The 21,414-nt window shown below is 33.7% G+C and overlaps 3 protein-coding genes, 1 long non-coding RNA gene and 1 pseudogene across 5 annotated transcripts; 1 reads left to right on the forward strand and 4 right to left on the reverse strand.

Annotated features, from left to right (window-relative positions):
* Window positions 1–101: 101 nt before the first annotated feature.
* On the reverse strand, window positions 102–3,999 carry LOC104749604 (F-box protein At2g32560). The gene is made up of 5 exons (XM_010471271.3): window positions 1,741–3,999; window positions 1,573–1,652; window positions 1,312–1,490; window positions 1,154–1,228; window positions 102–536 (listed from the first exon to the last, which is right to left on the reverse strand). Exons 1-5 carry the CDS (start codon window positions 2,332–2,334, stop codon window positions 352–354), a joined length of 1,113 nt encoding a protein of 370 aa, XP_010469573.2. The 5' UTR covers window positions 2,335–3,999; the 3' UTR covers window positions 102–351.
* Window positions 4,000–5,247: 1,248 nt separating this feature from the next.
* On the reverse strand, window positions 5,248–8,731 carry LOC104749605 (uncharacterized). Its single transcript, XM_010471272.3, has 9 exons — window positions 8,388–8,731; window positions 7,016–7,087; window positions 6,753–6,854; window positions 6,583–6,625; window positions 6,348–6,457; window positions 6,174–6,269; window positions 5,871–6,067; window positions 5,668–5,737; window positions 5,248–5,563 (listed from the first exon to the last, which is right to left on the reverse strand). The coding sequence occupies exons 1-9, from the start codon at window positions 8,613–8,615 to the stop codon at window positions 5,468–5,470; spliced, it is 1,014 nt and encodes a 337-aa protein (XP_010469574.2). The 5' UTR covers window positions 8,616–8,731; the 3' UTR covers window positions 5,248–5,467.
* Window positions 5,557–6,313, forward strand: LOC147925077 (uncharacterized). The gene is made up of 2 exons (XR_015584528.1): window positions 5,557–5,704; window positions 5,848–6,313. It is a non-coding gene; the product is annotated as an uncharacterized LOC147925077 (long non-coding RNA).
* Window positions 8,732–10,432: 1,701 nt separating the features above from the next.
* Window positions 10,433–15,298, reverse strand: LOC104749606 (cellulose synthase-like protein B3; annotated as a pseudogene). The gene is made up of 9 exons (XR_015584384.1): window positions 14,927–15,298; window positions 14,457–14,775; window positions 13,212–13,337; window positions 12,966–13,088; window positions 12,364–12,567; window positions 12,107–12,242; window positions 11,443–11,627; window positions 11,015–11,365; window positions 10,433–10,705 (listed from the first exon to the last, which is right to left on the reverse strand). The product of XR_015584384.1 is annotated as a cellulose synthase-like protein B3 (transcript).
* A 708-nt stretch (window positions 15,299–16,006) lies between these two features.
* LOC104749607 (cellulose synthase-like protein B3) lies at window positions 16,007–21,369 on the reverse strand. Its single transcript, XM_010471274.3, has 9 exons — window positions 19,630–21,369; window positions 19,151–19,469; window positions 18,917–19,042; window positions 18,665–18,787; window positions 18,077–18,280; window positions 17,791–17,929; window positions 17,302–17,486; window positions 16,830–17,180; window positions 16,007–16,684 (listed from the first exon to the last, which is right to left on the reverse strand). Exons 1-9 carry the CDS (start codon window positions 19,890–19,892, stop codon window positions 16,094–16,096), a joined length of 2,301 nt encoding a protein of 766 aa, XP_010469576.2. The 5' UTR covers window positions 19,893–21,369; the 3' UTR covers window positions 16,007–16,093.
* Window positions 21,370–21,414: the final 45 nt, after the last annotated feature.

Genomic DNA, 21,414 nt, shown 5'->3' on the forward strand with positions numbered 1-21,414 from the left:
CTGACGTGCCGTTATACAGCAAGCCGGGGGGTGTCTATATCACCTTAATCAGCCATGAGCCCCAATGCATACCAGATAATCAAATTGTAGAAAGCAGCAACAAGATTAAATCCTTAAAATGTTATTTGATGATTCAAATCAATTGTATTAAATTTACCCTATACACCACCATATACTTCAAATCGAACTAACTTGTGACAGCAATAGTTTCATGTATTTTGACTATTTCGCCAACAAATAATTAACGATCAATCATAGTATCATACATTGGATAAAAGAGCACACACACTTCCGTGTAATGGTGTGTGTCTTAATCTATTTCCCCAATTGTTTAAGCAAAGCTTCTTCATACTACTCCAAGATGGAGCAAGGCCAATGATGCTTCCACATTGCAATCTCTTCTTTACCATTTAGCTTTCGGATTCCTCCATAGAACCCGTCTTCTTCGTTACCTTCCTCTTTATGATCTCTCATGATCATCGTTCTTCTCCACCTCGAGCCAACTGTGTACTGGTTGAATTCCAACACTGCCATCTCTGTTTTTACCATTCATCAACACTTGGCCATTTAGTACAACATATGAATACAGAAACCCTTATGACACAAAATCAATAGAAAATGGCTTATGCCATATGATCAGTGGGGAGGTTAAGGTTAAACCAATATGCAAGTGGACAGAGAGAAATACCAAGACATTATCCTTTTCTCATTGAAATCTACTTTATGTGGTTATGTAATGTGCCAGCAAAAGGAGAAAAGGAAGAGATTTTTTTGGAGTGATAAAGAGACTAAAAATCATTGTAGTGCCCCACCACCATAAGTACTGTAGATTCCAACGATAAGGACATAAGTAGAGGTTTCAACATCAACTGAAGACATACATTATCAAAATGTCAAGGAAAATTAAGACATATCCCATCATCATCATCATTTGTCTTTTTGGGACCAATGTTTAACAAGAAAAAGGCATTGCTTGAATTGGATCTCTTCAATGTTCACCCTTTTCAACCAAGTTTTGGGAATTTAATGGACTTTATGAGCAAAGACAATGAGTAAAGTATAGAATATGAAAGCCAATTTTAAAACAACCAACCAAGACTCCATTTTTTAAACCACAGAAGATGAAGATGATGCTGAGAAGTGAGAAACTCACCATTAAAATGGCAATGACAATGGTTGAGATCTCCATCACAGGATTCCAAGTGGCCAACAACACCATACCACCATCCTACACAACGACATCACACAAGCTTGTTTCAGAATCAGATTGATGTTCAAACAACAAGCATCACAGGTTGTTATAATATTTACCATATGGGAACTCTTTGTTCCTCCTCCACTGGATCTCGATGTGATCTCCAGGCCTCAACTCTTTTAACGAATCTGACACATGGAGATGATGAGGCGATGCATCAATGGGAGCTGCTCTCAGTCTATCCCATGTTACACCCTTTTCAACCGCAGCTGCTCGTCTACCATGTGGTGGATACCTAAAATCCCATAAATGAAAGCTTTTGATGAGAAATAAGAAAATTTGTTTGTGACAAAATGTGGACATGAGATATTATATACCTGGCTTGGAAAGTATCAGTGTGAGTATCATAGCTGAGCTCAGCATCATAGCAAGACAACATGAAGCCTACATGCCCGTTCTGCTCTTACACCAAATAAGGCTCTCAGTACTTTGATCAAACCCATATAGCATTAGATGGAGCAACTAAGTTTATAAATTTTAATTACCTCACGGTTGTAAACTTGAGCTGGGAACCAAAAACGACCTGTTTCAAGGGAGAGGTAACAGCTCATGCTGGAATCAAGTGGCAGAGAAGATGCATATCCCCTCCTTTGTTTATCATCTCGGAAGACGGATGAAAGAGATCGAAACAAAGAGATGATTTTGGCAAAACCAAGACGCCCAGTTTGGTGATGAGGAGAAACAAGATGATCTGTGGAAGAGAGATAACATTGCCACTGTCTGAGAGCAGCAGGGCCAAGGATTTTGCCCCATTTGGCCTTCAAGTGTTTCTCCCAGAGATGATCACTCACACATCTCTCTCTCAAGGAGCTACAGACCCTCGCCATGCTGCAGAGTTCGGAAGGTGGAAGAAGGTCGAGAATGCAGTCGAGAGCCAGCTCAGGGAGGTCAAGGACAGACATTTGGTCAAGCACCGGAGGGGGTAGATCTTGTTTGGTCTGATGTAGGGTGGTCATAAAGGGATTCTTGGTAAAGTAGAAGGAGAGCAAGGTTTTGGTTTCAGATGCCCATGGAGGAAGGGATAGAGACTTGGCAAAGAAAAAGAAAGAAAGACAAGTGATGAGAAAGTAGAGAAGCATTTAGACAGTATTATTATTTTGTTGCCTTTTTGGATTTGTTGTTTCTGAAGAGAGTATAAATGGAAGAAGAGGATAGATTGATAGCCAATAGGAATTGGAGGATCACCTAACCAACTCATCACACCAAATAAATAATTCTTTTTCTCTGTCTCTCTTGTTTTGGAACTTGAGATTGAATGAAGTTGCCAAGTTGTTGAAATCAAGAGAGAGAGAGAATTGGACCCACAAAAACCCAGATCACAGGAAAGAAAATGCCTTAGAATCAAAGCCTAAATTGAAGGGGGTTACATATTAAATAACAATAAAAAGATGAATTATATAGAGAAAGGGTCTACTTGGTGGTGGTGGTGGTGGCATTGGGATTTCCAAGGACAGTGGGAGGAGATAGAATATGGATCTGGGCAGACAGAACAAAAGGTTCGTTGAACCTATAATATTAAAAGTATAAGAAAACAACTACTTCCGTATCTCTCTAAAAGATTGATGTTTAGAAACTTTTACACATTTTAAGAAAACAATGATTACTGAGTTTAAATATATTTTTTCCTTTGACTAAAAAGATATTATTTAATTTTAAACCAATAACAATTCAAAATTTTAAATATTTTCAATGATTACTTCTTGAAGTTTACAAAACATCAAGAAAAAAAAAATATCTCAAAACATGAATCTTTATGAGACAAAAGGGAATATTTTCATTTATAAAAACAGAAACAACCAATGAGGAAGAAGAGGAAAGAGGTGGAGGAGGAGATCTCTAGTAGTTGTACAATAAACAATATTGTAAAGAAGCAATGATCACAAAAGCAATTGTGGACAACATTATCTCAACCCTTCATGAATTCACCAGGGTGAAATCATATAAACCGAATTAGATATGTAAAAAAAAAACACAACACATACAACAAAGTTAACCAGATGGTCAACTCACAACACAAGTCAGACCTCAAAAACTCAAAAAAACTTGTATAAACAAGGATCAGTAGCCTACAAAAGCACAAACTATAGCCTAAACTGACGATTGATTACTCATCAAACAAAATAATCAGTGAAAACAACAACTGTGAAAAATCTCATGAGACACAATTCTTTCTTGTAACTGCAGGGAGAATCAAACTCAAAAAATCACTAATTTAAGATGAAGCAAGCTATCTCTACCAACTCAAAGCACCAGAACTAGAACCAACTCTACTACTAATACTCGTTCCTCCTACTCGCAATAGTTTAACAATACCAAATATGAAAAAAGGAGCCTAAAAAGGTGTAAACTTTGCAGCCGATGAAGCAAGATCCAATCAAGGGGCAATTGTGATTTAACCTTTGGGGGATGGATGGTCAGAAGAGACTGCGAAGAGGCGGAAAACGTCTACGGCCTCGCCTCCGTGAGGTGCCAGTTCGGCCTTTAGCGCCGCCGTGTGCTTTCGCCATACGAGATTCGCCGATCTGGGTTCGAATCAAATGGATTCGGAGACTCTGAATTTGACTCTTCTTCTTCCACTCGAATTTGTTGTGTTATTTTAGCCATTAATTTTAGCAATTAAAACAAGGTAAAGGTGACAATTATAAGAGTTACGAAATTGTGAGTTTTTTTTTTTTTTTTTAGTTTGGTGAGTGGAGGAGTCGCTGTTATTAGAGTAAATTAAACTAGATTATCACGGGCAGTACACCTTTTATTTTTTTTTGTTAATTTTAATGATTTATCATATAATTGATGGTATACCACAATAACACTTTTTGTTTAATACAATATTAACTAAATCAGTTTGATTCGACATATTTTATATTTGTATATTTTATATTTGTGTTGTTAAAATAGTAAAATAAAGATTTGACTCATATTGAAGTATCATAATAATAATATTTTATTTTTTAGTATTATCAATTCAATCATGTAATGTTATATAACCTGTTATTTATTATAACTCGTTTGTGTTATTTTGAAAATTTAATGTTTAAATATTCATAATTTTAAACTTTTTATTAAATTTAGATATATCAGTTATAAATTGTAAACTTCTTGAAATTCTATAAATTATTATATATGGTAAATTTACTATATATGTATGTTGAACACACACTTTTTATATTAATTGAGTAATATATGTTCGTTTTAAAAAAATTCAAATCACAATATATGTAGAAAAATATACATTTTTATTAACTTTATGTATTATATGATGATTCACTACATTTAAATTTTAAAATCAATAAAGATGATAGGAGAATTTTTTTTTTAATATGAAATAAATCTTCTAAATATCTATATTAATTATAGGATATTATATATATGGATATTTAAAATATTTTAATTCTGTTTGGTTATAAGTATAGTAGAAAAAATTAACTATACTTGTTTGAATATGAATATAAACATTAATTGCATTAAATTTAAAACTTTCCAAAATGTATTTTTGAGCAAAAGTTGCTGCAAAAATACTAGTATAGATGATTTAGTGAGAGGGTGGACTACACAAACAGTCAAACGCCTCATGAGAATATTTTTATGGATGTAGAATGATTTTGCTAAATCAAAAGACCATTTTCAATCACAGACCTTTTTATATAATTTCATGGCCTCTCTAGGCTCTTCTAATTCAGGTCTCTCTCTTTTCTAATTGTCCTAGGCTAGTAGTCTCTAAATCAACTCACAAGGACTCGAAAACCACATCTTCCGGAGGGTTTTATTCTATATACTTTTAAAATTTCATGTTCATGTACACTAAACAAACACGAAGCTTCGGATCTAAATAACATTATATATTTTTTTTTGTTCCTGCAAGTGAAAATCATGATAATAATAATGAGAAATATCAATCATCAAATTGCAAATTTAAAGGGGAAAAGAAAGTTTTGACAAAAAAAAAAAAAAAAAAAAAAAGAGGGGAATAGAAAGAAAAAAAAAAGAAGAAGAAAGAAAAAGAAATCGCCTTTGAAACGTATTTTCAAAAGAGACAAACAAAGTCGAAAGAGAGAGTCATCATCTCAAGAAAGTAAACTGAACAACAACATACGATTGGTTCTCATAGTTTTTTTTAATTTAAAAAAAAAAGTTATTATGACTTGGCGTTACGCGTAGCGTAGTAAACCTTTAACGTTTCTCTGTGGAGGGAGGGGTGTCTCATTTGTGTATTCATTACTTCATTGACAACAGTGTCTTCGGTGCTTCATTGTTGATGTTTTCCATATTCTCAACCAGCTGCCTCCAATAGTTTCCAGTGACTTCATCCTCCTGCCCAAATAAATAAAAACACACACACACACACACGGAATCTTTAATACATGAACCAAACCATGTATACAAAAACTCAAAAACTTAAAAGATTTCAATCTTACAGCAATCAAACGAGCGAAGGTGCCGTCAAACAGCAAGGTAGGAGGGTATCGCCTTAATCCATCACGAACCCTAATCCAATATACCAGAAGAAAAAAAAAAATCAAATTTTAGTTTTCTTTACAAAACCTAATTACCATTTTGATTTAAGATTTTTTTTTTTTTTTTTTTAAATGGAAAAGATGAGAAGGTGTAGCAGTGAAACCTGGGTTTCTTAGAGAGCTTGGAGTAGCAACCAACAAGAAGACGGAACAAGGCTGGAGAAGGTCTAGCCATGTAAGAAAGATGGTGGAGCAGCTTCTTAAGGAGTTCATCAATGACAAAAAAACGATCAGCCAAGACGCAGCAGTACTGAAGCCCCTCATCAGTGGACATTATCTTGTGTAGTATGAATACAGCAAGCTGAAGATTAATAAGAGTATATTAATTAAATTTTTTTTCTTTCTTCTCTGATTCATTGGTCAAAAACGATCGTGTAGAAGAAGAACCTATCTAAAAAGAAACTCACAGTTTTTGAATCTGTAGAGCCAAACTCAATGGGTTTCACACAGTGACTAACAGCACTTGTGTCCATAAGGAAACGAGTAGCAGCTCCATCTTCAGACTGTAGAGATATGAGATTTAATTTTAAAAGCAATTTTTTCACAATAACTGAGATGTTGTAAGAGAATTATGTATGTACCGCCTTGATCATATGAGCAATGACACCCAATGCTCCAAGCCTCATGTGTTCATAAGGCTTATCGGTGACACCAATGTCCATCAAAGAATAGAAGTAGTTTGGCATCTTAGCTGCAAACAAACCAACATATATATATATATATGCAAGGAAATTTCAAAGACAATGTAACATGATATAACATTGATCATATAGCAAATGTGAAGAGAAATTGCACTAAAGGAGATCAAAGGCTTACCCTTAAGAAAGTGGCCTTTTGTATCTGGGTGATAAGCCATGCTCTTTAACAGGAACAACGATGATAACATCATAGAGACACTTAAGGATTAAGCATTTATCAAAGAAAATATATACATTTTTTTTTTAAGTATAAGAAACAAGAAAAAAGTGCGAGGACCAAAACAAAACCTGGAACAAAAGCAACACATCGTACACTCGATGTGGATTCAGATTTGGGGAAAATGGAAGTGAGATGTGTCCTACAATGTGTCTGTAGACTTCAATAATTTTCTGTATAGACGGGATGAAATTTAAAGTGAGTGTCACAAATAGAGACAAGTTTTACAACAAAAAAAAAAAAGATGGCAAGATTTTGAAAATTTCTGTTTTAAAAAGTCATATCAAATCAGCATTTAGTCATCTGTGAAACCAAAGTAGTGTCGGTACTTTACCTGCAACATAATGTATGCAGTACCAGGAGATTCCCACAACAGACGCGGTAAGAAATCAAAATTGTTCCTTTGCTGCCATTGGAGAAAAAGATAGGGATAATATGAGTTGTTAACATTCCAAAATGTTTAAAATGGTCCTCGACTACCAATTGTATATAAAATTTTGTAACATTATACAATTCAAATTTTGAGTGAATTTATCCTCAACCTATGGACCAACAAAGGCATAGTCGTCACATGTTGCATATCTAATGAAATACTAAAGAATAATCTTGAAAACATATAAGATTAAAATTTCGAAAACCAAATTTAAAATTTTTTGGTTTTCTAAATTTATGAAATTTTAGTTTTCCATATATGCGAGTCGTACCAAGATATATCTCTATACTTGCATTGGGCTACAACTATGACTAGCTATCAGTTCAAGCTTCCGCATGTATAGAAAAGAATCTGCAAAGCATTGATTTGTAGAGAAATTTAAAATGCATAGTTGGCAATGCCACAAAAGTAAATCAAAATTACTAGACAATGTAATTCTTGACCACATACACCGTTATCGGACACGCTATAGTTCTAGACCACACACATTCTTACCTATCGGGATACGAGATGGAAATCAAAGAATATTGAACACAAGAACAAGATCTAAGCTTAAAATTTTATAACCTAAAGGAGATAACATCATGAAATGATGATATGAAAGACTGTCAGATCTTTTGAACCTGGAAAAATGCCAAAGACGACAAGCGATATAATGCTGAAAATCGTCAAACCGATACAAACAAAGAGGAATAACAATTAAATATTTCATATGATCAGAAAAATCTCAAGATCTTGTAAACCTCAAAATTGCAAAAACCGACACAACGAGATAATGACGATAATCGACAAATTATCGACAAACGAATATAAACAAAAAGAGAGAATGACAAATGATTATTCCTCATAGGCTCCAAGATTATGATTATCCACAAAGAAGTGCAAAATTGACTCACAAAACAAGAACATCCATCTCTCAATCAATCAGATCTATGATAGATACAAACAAAATCTAACATTTGACGGCAAAAATGAGAATATTAAAGATTGTGTCATACTTCTCCAATCATTTGTTTTTTACGATCTACTAGGAACAAAAAAATAAGAAAAGCTATAGGAATAAAATCGTTAACCTAGCAACAAGAAACAAACAAACGGAGATGTCAAGATGATCCCTAATCCGAAAGAAACACTTCTTTATCGGATACTAATCAGTTCATCAGACTCAAATAACCTAAAGCATGTTGAGTCAAACAAAGATAGATGATAGATCAAACTAAAAATCATGTTATATTAGAGAATCGAAGAAGAAGAAGAGTGTTTTTGCACTTACGTAGGCGAGATTGTGCAAGGCAAAATCAGACTCGAATGAGTTCGGTTTGTGAAGATCATAGACCCACTGGAAAATCATCTGTACGGTCGGGTTAGGAACGATGGTGAGACCCGGTAAAGGAGGAGGAGCTGAGGACGAAGAAGCATACGAGGAAGAAGCGTATGAGTTGGGAGAAGTCAACTTGAGTTTATTGTAATCCTCATACAAATGGTCTGGTAGATTCACCATTTTTCACGGCGAGGATTGGCCGGAGAAATCTCCGTAGTTTCTTCTTTATTTTTGGTTTTTTCCTTCTCTCTGAGAATGTATTCAGCTTCTTTAGAGAGAGATGAGTGTATTATGGCAGCTCATAAGTGGAGGAGAAAGGAGTTATAAACCAAGGTAATGCACGCATGGCTTTTAAATACAAAAAGACCAAATTACCCTTTTGGACTTATTTTTGTTAAAGTTAAATTATATAAAAGCTAGTATTAATTGTTAATGAGAAAAAATAATAATACTTCCAAAGAAAGTCTACATAGAAAGAAAACTTTTTATTTAATTTTGTTTTGTTTGATTTGGATTAAATATTATTATTAATTTTTTGTAAGAAAATCTGAAAATCTGTATTTGACCAGAGAAAAGAGCTTAGTCCTGTGTTTAAGTTTATCTTATCCACGTGACAAGTGTAAGATGGCCAATTGTGAAGTATATTACAGTGAGCTAAACTTTATCTATCTTATAATTATGGTCTTGGTTTGGACCCAGTAACATTGTTGTTTTCTTTGTAATTATGTTTTATTTATTTTATGAGTGAACATTATTCACTATTATTAGTATATTCATGTGTTTGGTCGGAAAATGTATATTATTATATTATAAGTCAAAATTTTGATATATATATTAAAGCAAATCTGAAAAATATATTCATAAACTAAAGTACTAATAACTAAGGTGTTAAAAAAAAACTAAAGTTCTAATTAGTCAAATACATAAATTTGTTGAGAAAAATGGTCTACTATTTACAGAATGATTTATATACTTTTTATTGTCAATAAGATACCACTGAATGATTTTTAGTAAGAAATTAGAAAATTTTGATTATTATTTTTTTTTTGACCTAGCATTAATTAGCATATAATAGGAAAGTTAGGACCAAAAAATATATGTTTTGGTTTTTTGCATCATCTATCCAGTCGATAATTTGTTTACAACAAAACAATGACATGCATAGAGTGTCAAAAAAAAACTTCAAAATGCACACGAAAAGTTTTGCTGTTCAGGAGACTGCACACACAAAATGAAAGGAACCATAGTAACAATATGCTTAAAAAAGATATGCAGTCATGCAGATCTGCCAAATATAGATATCTAAATATTGCTTTTTTATAACATAAATATAACCAGATAGTGTTTTCTAAGGATCTGCTATTTACAAATATTTTGCTAGAGAAAAATTCTAGAACGGATGGAATGGCTAAATTGCCTAGCACTGGAAGTCTGGAATTGCTGGCAGGCATATAAGAATGATGTACGTATGACTTATAGTCTCCTCCTTTTCCTCAGATTTTGCAACCCCATATGTTTAAAATTTCAGAAAGTGATTGCCATTTCGACAATGATATTTGTCAGAGTAACTTTTTTTTCTTCTTGTAATTCAACGTTAGTTTGGGGGACGTTATATTATAATGAAGAAGAAAACTACTTGCATAAATAGCTTATAAGTTGAGACAATGTCATGATAAACTTAACGTTGTGTGCATAACAAACCCATATCAGTATACTAGCTTTCCCAAAGAGAAAACAACAAACAAAACTGCTAAAAAGGCAGCTTTATAAAGAGTAGACGAAGGGATACCATATTTTCCCTTCTCAAACATGCCCTTTAAAAATGGAAGGAACAAAATTACTACCAAAACACATCCACAAACTTCTGCCAAACCGGAACTACCTCCTCTGTGGCTACGACTCAATTGTTGTAGGAGACCCACCGAACAACCGACTAGAGCAGTAAGATTCACTAACACAATAAATGTGCCCGGTAGAAAATAGAGAGAACCATCAAATTCAAATTTACCCGAATCTTGGTTTGGACAATCATCTGATGACCTTGACTTGGGCATAGTCTTTGTAGTGACAACGAAGACGGTTTCCGAAATTCCAAGAAACTTGAGTATGATATCAGGGATGCTAAATAACCAACTACAAGTGGTTTTTATCCTCCCACATGATTGGGAGACAAACCACGATTGTACGGAAAACCCAAGGCTCATAAATTCCCATAGAGTGTAAAGGCAATGTATCCCCACAAGCGTGATGATTATACCTAAATAAACTCCCTAGAGCCACAAACAACAACAGGCAACAAAAAAAACAGTGCATTTGTCAATAAAGAAGCTATTATATATATATATGAGTATAAATATAACAATAAAGAAATTTTTACTTAGTAAAAAACGAAAACCCTAGAAATTAAACGAGAACTTGATTAGTTATATGATGAGTTTAAATATACCAATAAAGAAACTATTATTTAAATTTTGAGATAGATCGTTTCAAATGATCTAATGGTGTATGCTAATAATTTTGTTATCCCCTTTTTCATTACCCAAATTCAACTTTTGCTAATGAGGGAGAAAGAGAGTCACCTTGGGAAATAAGGCAGAGTTGTGGAGTAGACAATAGGCAGGCAATAGACAATACAAGAGCTCGGGGATTGACCTTAGACCCCAAGTGAAAGCGTAAAGATAAGCCAAGCTTTGTCGGAATCTTAGTTTTCCAAAAAACACTCCGATCAATGGACTCCGTTTGCTAAAAAGGATTTCGAGCATTCCTGCCGCCCATCGCCGCTGCTGGAGCATTGCCTCTGGTCCTCCCGATGGCATAGCCCCAAGAAAAGCTGGTGGATCCGGAGAAATAAATGAGCTAGTCCACCCTCTCGAATGGATTCCTAAACTTGTATGCACATCTTCCGTTGTTGAGCCGTATAACCAACCGATCTGCACAATTCATATAGAGCAAACGTATTACATTATTAATGGGGTTGGAGTGAATTTACGAAGAGCTAAGAATTTACGGTTTTGCCCCAGCTGGTTTGGTTCTCGTAGTGACAATGCCCAACTTCTTCAGCCGCTTCAAGAGAGTCGGTAAGGGATGAGTGTTGGGGATTTGGTTTTCTTTGTAATGCATTGACCACCGATGTCACCATCTCTTTAGAATTCCCAAATTCTCTCGCTAAATTTTTTTCAGCCAAATAGTTCCCTTAATAAAACACATTATTGGTTAAACAACTTAATGTGTAGAGTAGAACGATGGAATGGTAAATATTATATTGTTTAAACATTACAATTTTTCACGCTAACATATTGGTTATAATTTTGTACTATTAAATAATGTTCTGAAGGATTATATGAAAACGTGATATGCAAACAAATTCATAGAACATCATTATTTATATGAACATCATTAATATTAAATTTAAATTCACTTTTATTTTTAGAGATCTAAAGTGTCTCTGTAGACACAAATCTCTATGGGTAGACATAAATCCATACACATTTTATTTTATTTAAAGACATCCCTAGTGGATGAGGATGATTATATTTTATGATTTTGCACAGTACTACTTTTTATTTATTATGATATATAAGTATCATTAATCAAAACAAAAAGTTTTGGTTATACAATCTAGCATTGTCTAGACCATAATATATATTGTAACATTTCCCTGTAGTACTTACTTGTAGCAACTGAAGAAAGACTTCCATCATCTTCTAAATCGTCTAGAGAAATGCCGTACATAACTCTTCTAGAGAGGAAGCATCCTGAGCCAGCACATAATGATCCTTGGATTCCGGCAATTCCTCGTCCCAAATACTAATTAAATTTCAACAAATAAAAAATACAAAGTAAGTATGGATTGATGTAATAACGAAAGAAATCTGAACTAAGAGAAATTTTTGTATATCAACAAAATGAATAGTAAGAGAACTCTTACTGATTGTAAGACGGCGAGTTCATCAGCGTTAGAATCATAGAAATCTTGAGGGTATTGAACAAACGCACAATTGTTTGAATTCAATATCGAATTTTGTAGAAATATACACATTGCTTGTCGCACCACATCTGCTTCATTCACATACATGTCGCAGTCTACGTTCAACATGTATGGTGCATTTGTCATCAACCCTGACACTCGTACCTGTTCAAATATTCATCTTACGCTCCATCATCACATCAATTACAGCTATACATAATGCATGGTTAAACCCGATATCGCTATCTCGTCAGATATCCGTTCCAAAAGGGAAGAGTTCGACTAAGTCAATGCGAAGAGGACTTCGCATGCTCTACTCCCCTATACTAAAAAAGATTATAGACCCAGGCTCATAACTTTTTGGTTACCTTTTAATTTCAAAAAATAATGTGGATTGTCAGTTTGTCACATGTAAGTAAGGAACAATATGTAAAGAGTGATTGCACTCATATATCACATGGAACATGTAGTACATATTGTACTATTATATGGTTGGACCCGGGAAGTATATGTCACTTTCTCATATAAGAGAGAGAGAGAGATGTTTGAGAAAATTCACTAACCAGAACGTTCATGGCTCCAGCTTTATAATTATGAAAGTAATTTGGTCTTTTCTCTCTTGAAATGTATACAAAATGAGGGACCTCTTTCTCGTCTCCCACACCTCCCTTGTTCTCCCATACCACCTTCACATAAACACATCAAACAAGATTATATGTAATAGATGCAAATGGCTAAAATTAAAGTTAACCATTATTTGCTATAGTTAGAGACGTCATTTTAACTTTGATAAATTGTAGAAATAATACCTTAACTATATTTGAATGATCATTTGGTTTTGTGTTTGAGAAAGCTTCAAAGTCATCATCTGCATCCAACCAATGAGAATCTCCGGTGGCATCTTCCACTTTCCGGCATAACTTCTCGTATTCCCTCTTTATATTATTACAATAACAAATTTTCAAGAAAGTCCCCATATAATACGAAATAAATTTGCGCTTACAACTTCATGCATAAAGATTTTTTGAGGAATTTGTAAACGCAAATTCGTGACATTTACGTTTTTCCTATAGTTTATCTTATTTACAATTGCAAATAATGAATACTATAGCATGTATAGTGGAAATCTTTCATCGAGTCTATCCGAGAACCCGATGAGAAACTTTGAGATCCTTGAAAAAACACTTATATGAAAGACACATGCCTCTTCATAATTGGTTCAGATTTTTTTATGATAAATCAAATCCATATTAGTTTTAAAGTTTCAAATTAATTAAATAGTTTTATATGTAATTAATTTTTCAATCTTTTTATAATTCATTAAATAAAATAAACAAATTTCACTATGCATAAGTTTAAATTATATATTAATATTATTTTGATTAATACTATTAGTTGTAATCATGTTACTTTAGTTTAAACAAATTCCGAGATTTGAAAATTTTATATTTAAAATTTGATGTTAGTAAATCATATATTATAATAATTTTATTTCCTATATTTTTTTCTTCCTTTTTGTATTACCAAAATATGATTTTATGTTATGTAATTGAATGCTTAATTTTAAGAAAATATAACGCGTATCAATAGTAGTAACTTCTATTATAGACTATACCATTTACCAAACAAGTTATAGATTGTAAAAAAAATGTAACTAGTTAATATAAGTAAATATATTTTAAATGTAAGTTTATATGACTTAAAAGATATTTTTTGAGTTAAATTACATTACAAATAGTAAATTACATTAAAAAAAAAAAATAGACTAATGAGAGACTTAAGTGGATCTCTCACCAATGAAAGTAAAAAATGATTAAAAAGTTTAGAACTAAAGTGAACAGAAATAATATTATTATATTTGTGAGAGACTAAATGAGTGAAAGATCTTTTTTAGTGTTCATATATGATTATGTGCACTGGTAAATTATTGTTTTAAAATTCAATAATTTATATTTTGATATATAAAAAAAAATAGTGTGAAGTAATTCAATTTGTAAACACAGATGCCAAATCAAACTAATTAATATGCGTCGTATGACAAACCCTTTTTTTACCTTCATCATATCCCAGTCTTTACTGAACTCGGAACTTTCTGTTACGGTAGGACGGTTCAAGAAATATCTAAAAGGTGCTCTAACTCTAACATTGTATTTCTTGCAGAACGGAACCCAAATCTTGGCGAACTTTGAAGCTTCCTTGAGAGAGAAGTAAGTGAGAGGTGAGCATCCATCGTCCGAAACATAGCACGCTAGTTTGTTTGCCGGATAGTCCACGCCTAACAGCGAAAGCACCGTGTTCACAACGAGAATTGGCGGCTCCCTTACCGGATCTGCCGTGGTCAAGAACATATCTACGGATGGTAGGTCTTGAACCCTGAAATGAATAATTGCTAGGCCAGTTAAAAAAAAAATGTTATTCGCTATTTACTACTCAACTAAGAGTAGAAAGATATATGTATAATGAATTATACAAATTAATATTGGTTTATTGTATACAATCGTGACTAAAATGTATGAAATGGTACCTTTCATCAAGTCTATCAGGATACGGCTTATATTCAGCAGGATTCCATTTTATGCAGGTAATAATCAACCATACGAAAGTGAAAAAAGATTCACAGAGGAAAGCCACAGCCCATACGTTGTCTCTTTGTTTCATAAGTAAGACTCGATGCAAGAGAAGAGAAAAGAGAAGGCCTAGAATCGTGAGATCTACAGTTCTTAGAAAATAGTTTTTGTAAGAGATCTTTTCGCAAAGAGGAGGGAGGGAAGAACTTGACTCCGCCATTGGTAGAGATCTCTTGTGGCCTTTCTTGCGGGGGTGTTTTTGATATGTTTCTAATGGGTTAGATTAAATAATGCCTCGCGTCTACGAGTGCTTGTGGTGTATATAATGTGTACTAGTATATTATTCTGACAAGATATACTTATAATAAAACGAGTGGTGAGAGCTGAGAAAGAGATAAAATTGCGTAGATCTCAAGATTTTGTTTTGCTAAAACTAGTATTATCTAGAAAACGGACAAAGATAAATTAATCATAGTCAAATGATACTGCACTAGTTTGTCATTTTTTTTGTATGAATGTAAAATTATATTCAACAAAAAGACTGTTTTACAATAAATGCAGCTTCAATCTGAGTAGTAAAAATGTAGAGCTGGTTTTTTCAATAGCTAGTAACTATGATTTTGGAATCAAAAATATACTATTGTATTGATTGTAAAATTTATCACGGATGCAGATCTGCCAAATATAGATATGTAGATAGTGGTATTTTTATAACATCAATATAGCTAGGTGGTGTTTTCTAAGGATCTTGTATTTACAAAATATTTTGCGAGAGAAAGATTTGTAGAATTGATGGAATGGCTAAAGTGCCTAGCACTGCAATTGCTGTCGGGCACATAAGATTAATTATGTATGACTTATAGTCTCCTCGTTTTCCACACATTTTGCAACCCCATATGTTTAAACTTTTAGAAAAATGATTGACACTGATCGATAAGACGATAATGATATTAATTTGTCAGAAAAACTCTTTTTTGTTTTTTTTGTAATTCAACCTTAGTTTGGGGCACGTTATATATATATATATATATATATAATGAAGAAGAAAACTAGTTGCATAAATATCATTATCAATTGAGACAATGTCATGATAAACTTAACGGTGTGTGCATAACAAACCCATATCAGTATACTAGTTTTCCCAAAGAGAAAACAACAAATAAAACTGCTAAAAAAGCAGCTTTAGAAAGAGTAGACAACGGGATACCATATTTTCCCTTCTCAAATATGCCCATTAGAAAGGGATGGAACAACATTACCACCAAAACACATCCACAAGCCTCTGCCATACCGGAACTACTTCCTCCGTGACTATGACTCAATCGTTGTAGTAAACCCACCGAAAAACCAACCAAAGCAGCTAAATTCACGAACACGATAAATGTGCCGGGCAGAAAATAGAGCGAACCATCAAATTCAAATTTACCCGAGTCTTGGTTTGGACAATCATCTTCTTGTTGAGATTTTCCATATTCAGATTCTGACCTTATCTCGGGCATAGTCTTTTTAGTGACAACGAAGACGGTTTCCGAAATTCCAAGAAACTTGAGTATGATATCAGGGATGCTAAATAACCAACTACAAGTGGTATTTATCCTCCCACATGATTGGCAGACAAACCACGATTGCACGGAAAACCCAAGGTTCATAAATTCCCATAGAGTGTAAAGACAATGCATCCCCAGAAGCATGAAGATTATACCTAAATAAACTCCCTAGAGCCACAAAAAACAGCAAAATGACAATTTAAAAAAAAAAGCATTAAACTTCTCACCCTAGACTAATCTAGTGGTTATGCTAGTTTTATCCTTTTTCATTACCCAAATCCAAATTTTGCTAATGAGAGAGAAAGAGAGCCACCTTGGGAAATAAGGCAGAGTTGTAGAGTAGACAATAAGCAGGCAATAGACAATAGAACAGCTCGGGGATTGACCGTAGACCCCAAGTCAGAATGTAAAGATAAGCCAAGCTTTGTCGGAATCTTAGTTTTCCAAAAAACACTCCGATCAATGGACTCCGTTTGTTGAAAAGAACTTCGAGCATTCCTGCCGCCCATCTTCGCTGCTGGACCATCGCCTCTGGTCCTCCCGGTGGCATAGCTCCAAGAAAAGCAGGTGGATCCGGAGAAATAAATGAGCTAGTCCACCCTCTCGAATGGATTCCTAAACTTGTGTGCACATCTTCCGTTGTTGAACCGTATAACCAACCGATCTGCACAATTCATTTATGTAGCAAACGCATTATTATGGGTAATTATTTTACAACAAGGCGTTATTAATTATCAATGTGTTAGAGTAGTAATGATTATTGATTAAACAGAGCAGATAATTACGGTTTTGCCCCAGCTCGTCTGGTTCTCGTAGTGACAATGCCCAACTTTTTGAGCCGCTTCTAGAAAGTCTGTAAGGGATGAGTGTTGGGGATTTAATTTTCTTTGTAATGCATTGACCACCGATGTCACCATCTCTTTAGAACTCCCAAATTCTCTCGCTAAATTTTCTTCAGCCAAATAGTTCCCTTAATTAAAATAAACGACACAAGAGCCGTTAATGACAAAGAGTAAAATAACTTAATGTGTAGATTAGAACGATGGAACGGTAAAAATATTATATTGTTCAAACATTACAAATTTTCACGCTAAGAGAGATTGGTTATAATATATAACTTTGTACTATTAAATAATGTTTTAAACAGCTATATGAAAACGTGATAGCCAATAAAACTGTTATGAATTTGCACAGTAGTACTTTTTATTTATTTAGGACATATAAGTATCATATTTTACGTTATACAATCTAGCTCAGTAGACAGTAGTACTTACTTGTAGCAACTGAAGAAAGACTTCTTCCATCATCTTCTAAATCGTCAAAAGAAATACCGTACATAACTCTTCTAGTATGGAAGCATCCTGAGCCAGCATATATTGATCCTTGGATTCCCGCAATTCCTCGTCCTATATACTAAAAAAATTTCAACAAAAAAAAAAAAAACAAAGACGATTAATTAAGTATAGATTGATTTAACAAAAGAATTATATGAGCTAAAAGAAGATTTTATATAACAACATTAGAAATAAACAAATGAATAGTAAGGAAGAGAACTCTAACTGATTGTAATACGGCGAGTCCATCGGCGTTAGAATCATTGAAACCTTGAGGGTATTGAACAAAAGCACAATTGTTTGAATTCGATATCGAATTTTGCAGAAATATACACATTGCTTGTCGCACCACATCTGCTTCATTCACATACATGTCGCAGTCTACGTTCAACATGTATGGTGCATTTGTCATCAACCCTGACACTCGTACCTGTTCAAATTCATCTTACGCTCAATCATCGCATCAAATAGCTATGCATAATGCATAATTACACCCGATATCACCCATACTCGAAAAGATTATAGACCTAGGTTCGGAACTTTTTGGTTACCCTTTCATTTTAAAAATTAATGTGGATTGTCACATGCAAGCATGCAACAAAATGCAAAGAGTGATTGCACCCATATATATCACATGGAACATATGGTACATATAATACTATTATGTATATGGTTGGGTACGGGAAGTATATGTCACTTTCTTCTTAACTGTTTTACCTTTCTTGAAAAGACGCATGAATTTGTATGTCCTTTGACATTGCAAAAAAAAAAAAAAAAAAGGGAGAGAGAGAGATGTTTGAGAAAATTCACTAACCAGAAAGTTCATGGCTCCAGCTTTATAATTATGAAAGTAATTTGGTCTTTTCTCTCTTGAAATGTACACAAAATGTGGGACCTCTATCTCGTCTCCTACACCTCCCTTGTTCTCCCATACCACCTTCACATAAAGACATAAAACAAGATAAAATTAACCTTTTTTGTTATGCAAATGACCGAAAGTAAAATTTAACTTTTTTACTATAGTTAGAGACAACATTTTAACTTTGATAAATTGTAGAAATAATACCTTAACTATAGTTGAATGATCATTTGGTTTTGTGTTTGTGAATGCTTCAAAGTCATCATCTGCATCCAACCAATGGGAATCTCCGGTGGCACCTTCCAGTTTCCGGCATAATTTCTCGTATTCCCTCTTTAAATTATCACAAAAAAAACTCATTTTCAATAAATGCATTAACTCAATTTGTAAACACAGATCAAAATCAAACGAATACGCGTCGTGTGACAAATCCTTCTTTACCTTCATCATATCCCAGTCTTTACTGAATTCGGAACTTTCTGTTGCGACCGGATGGTTCAAGAAATATCTAAAAGGTGCTCTAACTCTAACATTGTATTTCTTGCAGAACGGAACCCAAATCTTGGCGAACTTTGAAGCTTCCTTGAGAGAGAAGTAAGTGAGAGGTGAGCATCCATCGTCCGAAACATAACAAGCTAGTTTGTTTGCCGGATAGTTCACAGCTAACAGAGAAAGCACGGTGTTCACAACGAGAATCGGCGGCTCCCTTACGGGATCCGCCGTGGTCAAGAACATATCTACGGATGGTAGGTCATGAACCCTGATATTAAAAAATTGCTATGCGATTAAAAATATATATATATCTTGTTTGCTATTTACTACTCAACTAAGAGTAGAAAGATAAATATAATGAACGATACACTTTATACAAATTTAATAAGAATATTGGTTAATCTAGTGTAAAATATATGAAATGGTACCTTTCATCAAGTCTATCAGGATACGGTTTATATTCAGCAGGACTCCATTTTATGCAGGTAATAATCAGCCATACGGAAGTGAAAAAAGATTCACAGAGGAAAGCCACAACCCATGCGTTGTCGCTTTGTTTCATAAGTAAGATTCGATGCAAGAGAAGAGAAAAGAGAAGGCCTAGAATCGTGAGATCTACAGCTCTTAGAAAATAGTATTTGTATGAGATCTTCTCGCAAAGAGGAGGGAGGGAAGAACTTGACTCCGCCATTGCTGGAGGATCTTTTGTGGCCTTTCTTGCGGGGGTGTTTTTGATATGTTTCTAATGGGTTAAGATTAAATAATGCCTCGCATCTATGAGTGCTTGTGTGTATATAATGTGTACTAGTATTCTGACAAAATAGAAAGATACATACTAATATACGTATATATACTTATAATAAAAGGAGTGGTGAGAACTGAGAAGAGATAAAAATTGAGTAGATCTCTAGATATTGTTTTGTTAGAACTATTATCTAGAAAACGGACAAAGATCAATTTTGTCATAGTCAACTGATATTGGACTAGTTTGTCATTTAGATACATGAATTTAAAAACCAAAAATATATTATTAGAAAACATATATATATATATATGTGTAGACTGTAAAATTTATGGTAAATATATATAGATTTATTACGGAAGCCAGAATATATAGACATTGACAAAGTTAGAAAAAATGGATTTCACATAAATTTGGAATTAGGATAACACATATATAAATGTGTGCATGTAAGACCATACGTTGAATGTGTGCTTGCCAAAAAAATTATCAACGAATCAATTATTCATATGTGTTAAACTTACTAACACATATAAATGTGTGCATGTTACGTGTTTCGGTATATATACATATAATATATCTCTGTCTATTTGTGATGGGGCTTTTTTTTTTTTTGTGGTCTGATTCAAATTAGGATAACGATAAAGTTTTGTTTGTTTACACCGGTTGCTCTTGTGATGAATAACGAGTAATCATCTCTCGTCACACAAAATGAAGTCTCGTTACGCTTCATTGTAACTATACTACACAAAAAGAAAAAAGGAAATGACAAATATGGAAATCAATAAATTGCAATGATTTCTTTTCATCGGCTTTTCGGGAATGGAAAAGATACGTAATGAACTTCTCATTTGTCCCCGATTAGGTTGTGGCTATGCGTTACGTGCACTATTCACCCGGAACGAGAATTAATTATATGGGATTGTGTTGGTACCATATGTTTCATTTGCTTTTACATCCAAAATTCCATATAAGAATATATAGTACGTATAAACTTAATATACCTATGACATCTCTTGGTTGATATCTTGTGATTGAATTTTTTTTTTTTTCCTACATCACCTTTCTTTACACTTATTATCTAGATAGATATCCACTTCGCAAGCCTTATTTATCTCTTTAGTTTAAAAAAGGAATTAACGTTCATATACACAGTTGGCTTTAAGACCCCAAATAGAAACAGGACGAAATCGTTGAGTCGTTATCATCAAATCGAGAAACCACGAATCTCACTAAAAACAAAAATCAAATTCATCATGTGTCATTGTTACAAAAAAACACACAAACATATATAAGTAACGTACGCCTTTTATGTAATTAAATAAATGTATATAATATATAAGCTTAATAATTGGGAGAAAGGAGACAAAACCGTAGTATGTAGCAATGCAGTGCAGCCGTTTTGTTTTTTTTTTTTTTGAGCTACGACATACTCCACGCACTCATGACCCTATATAGTCCAGAATCAGAA

This window comes from Camelina sativa, chromosome 16 (genome assembly GCF_030686135.1).
Source record: "Camelina sativa cultivar CO46 ecotype springtype chromosome 16, ASM3068613v1".
Taxonomy (NCBI): Eukaryota; Viridiplantae; Streptophyta; class Magnoliopsida; order Brassicales; family Brassicaceae; genus Camelina; species Camelina sativa.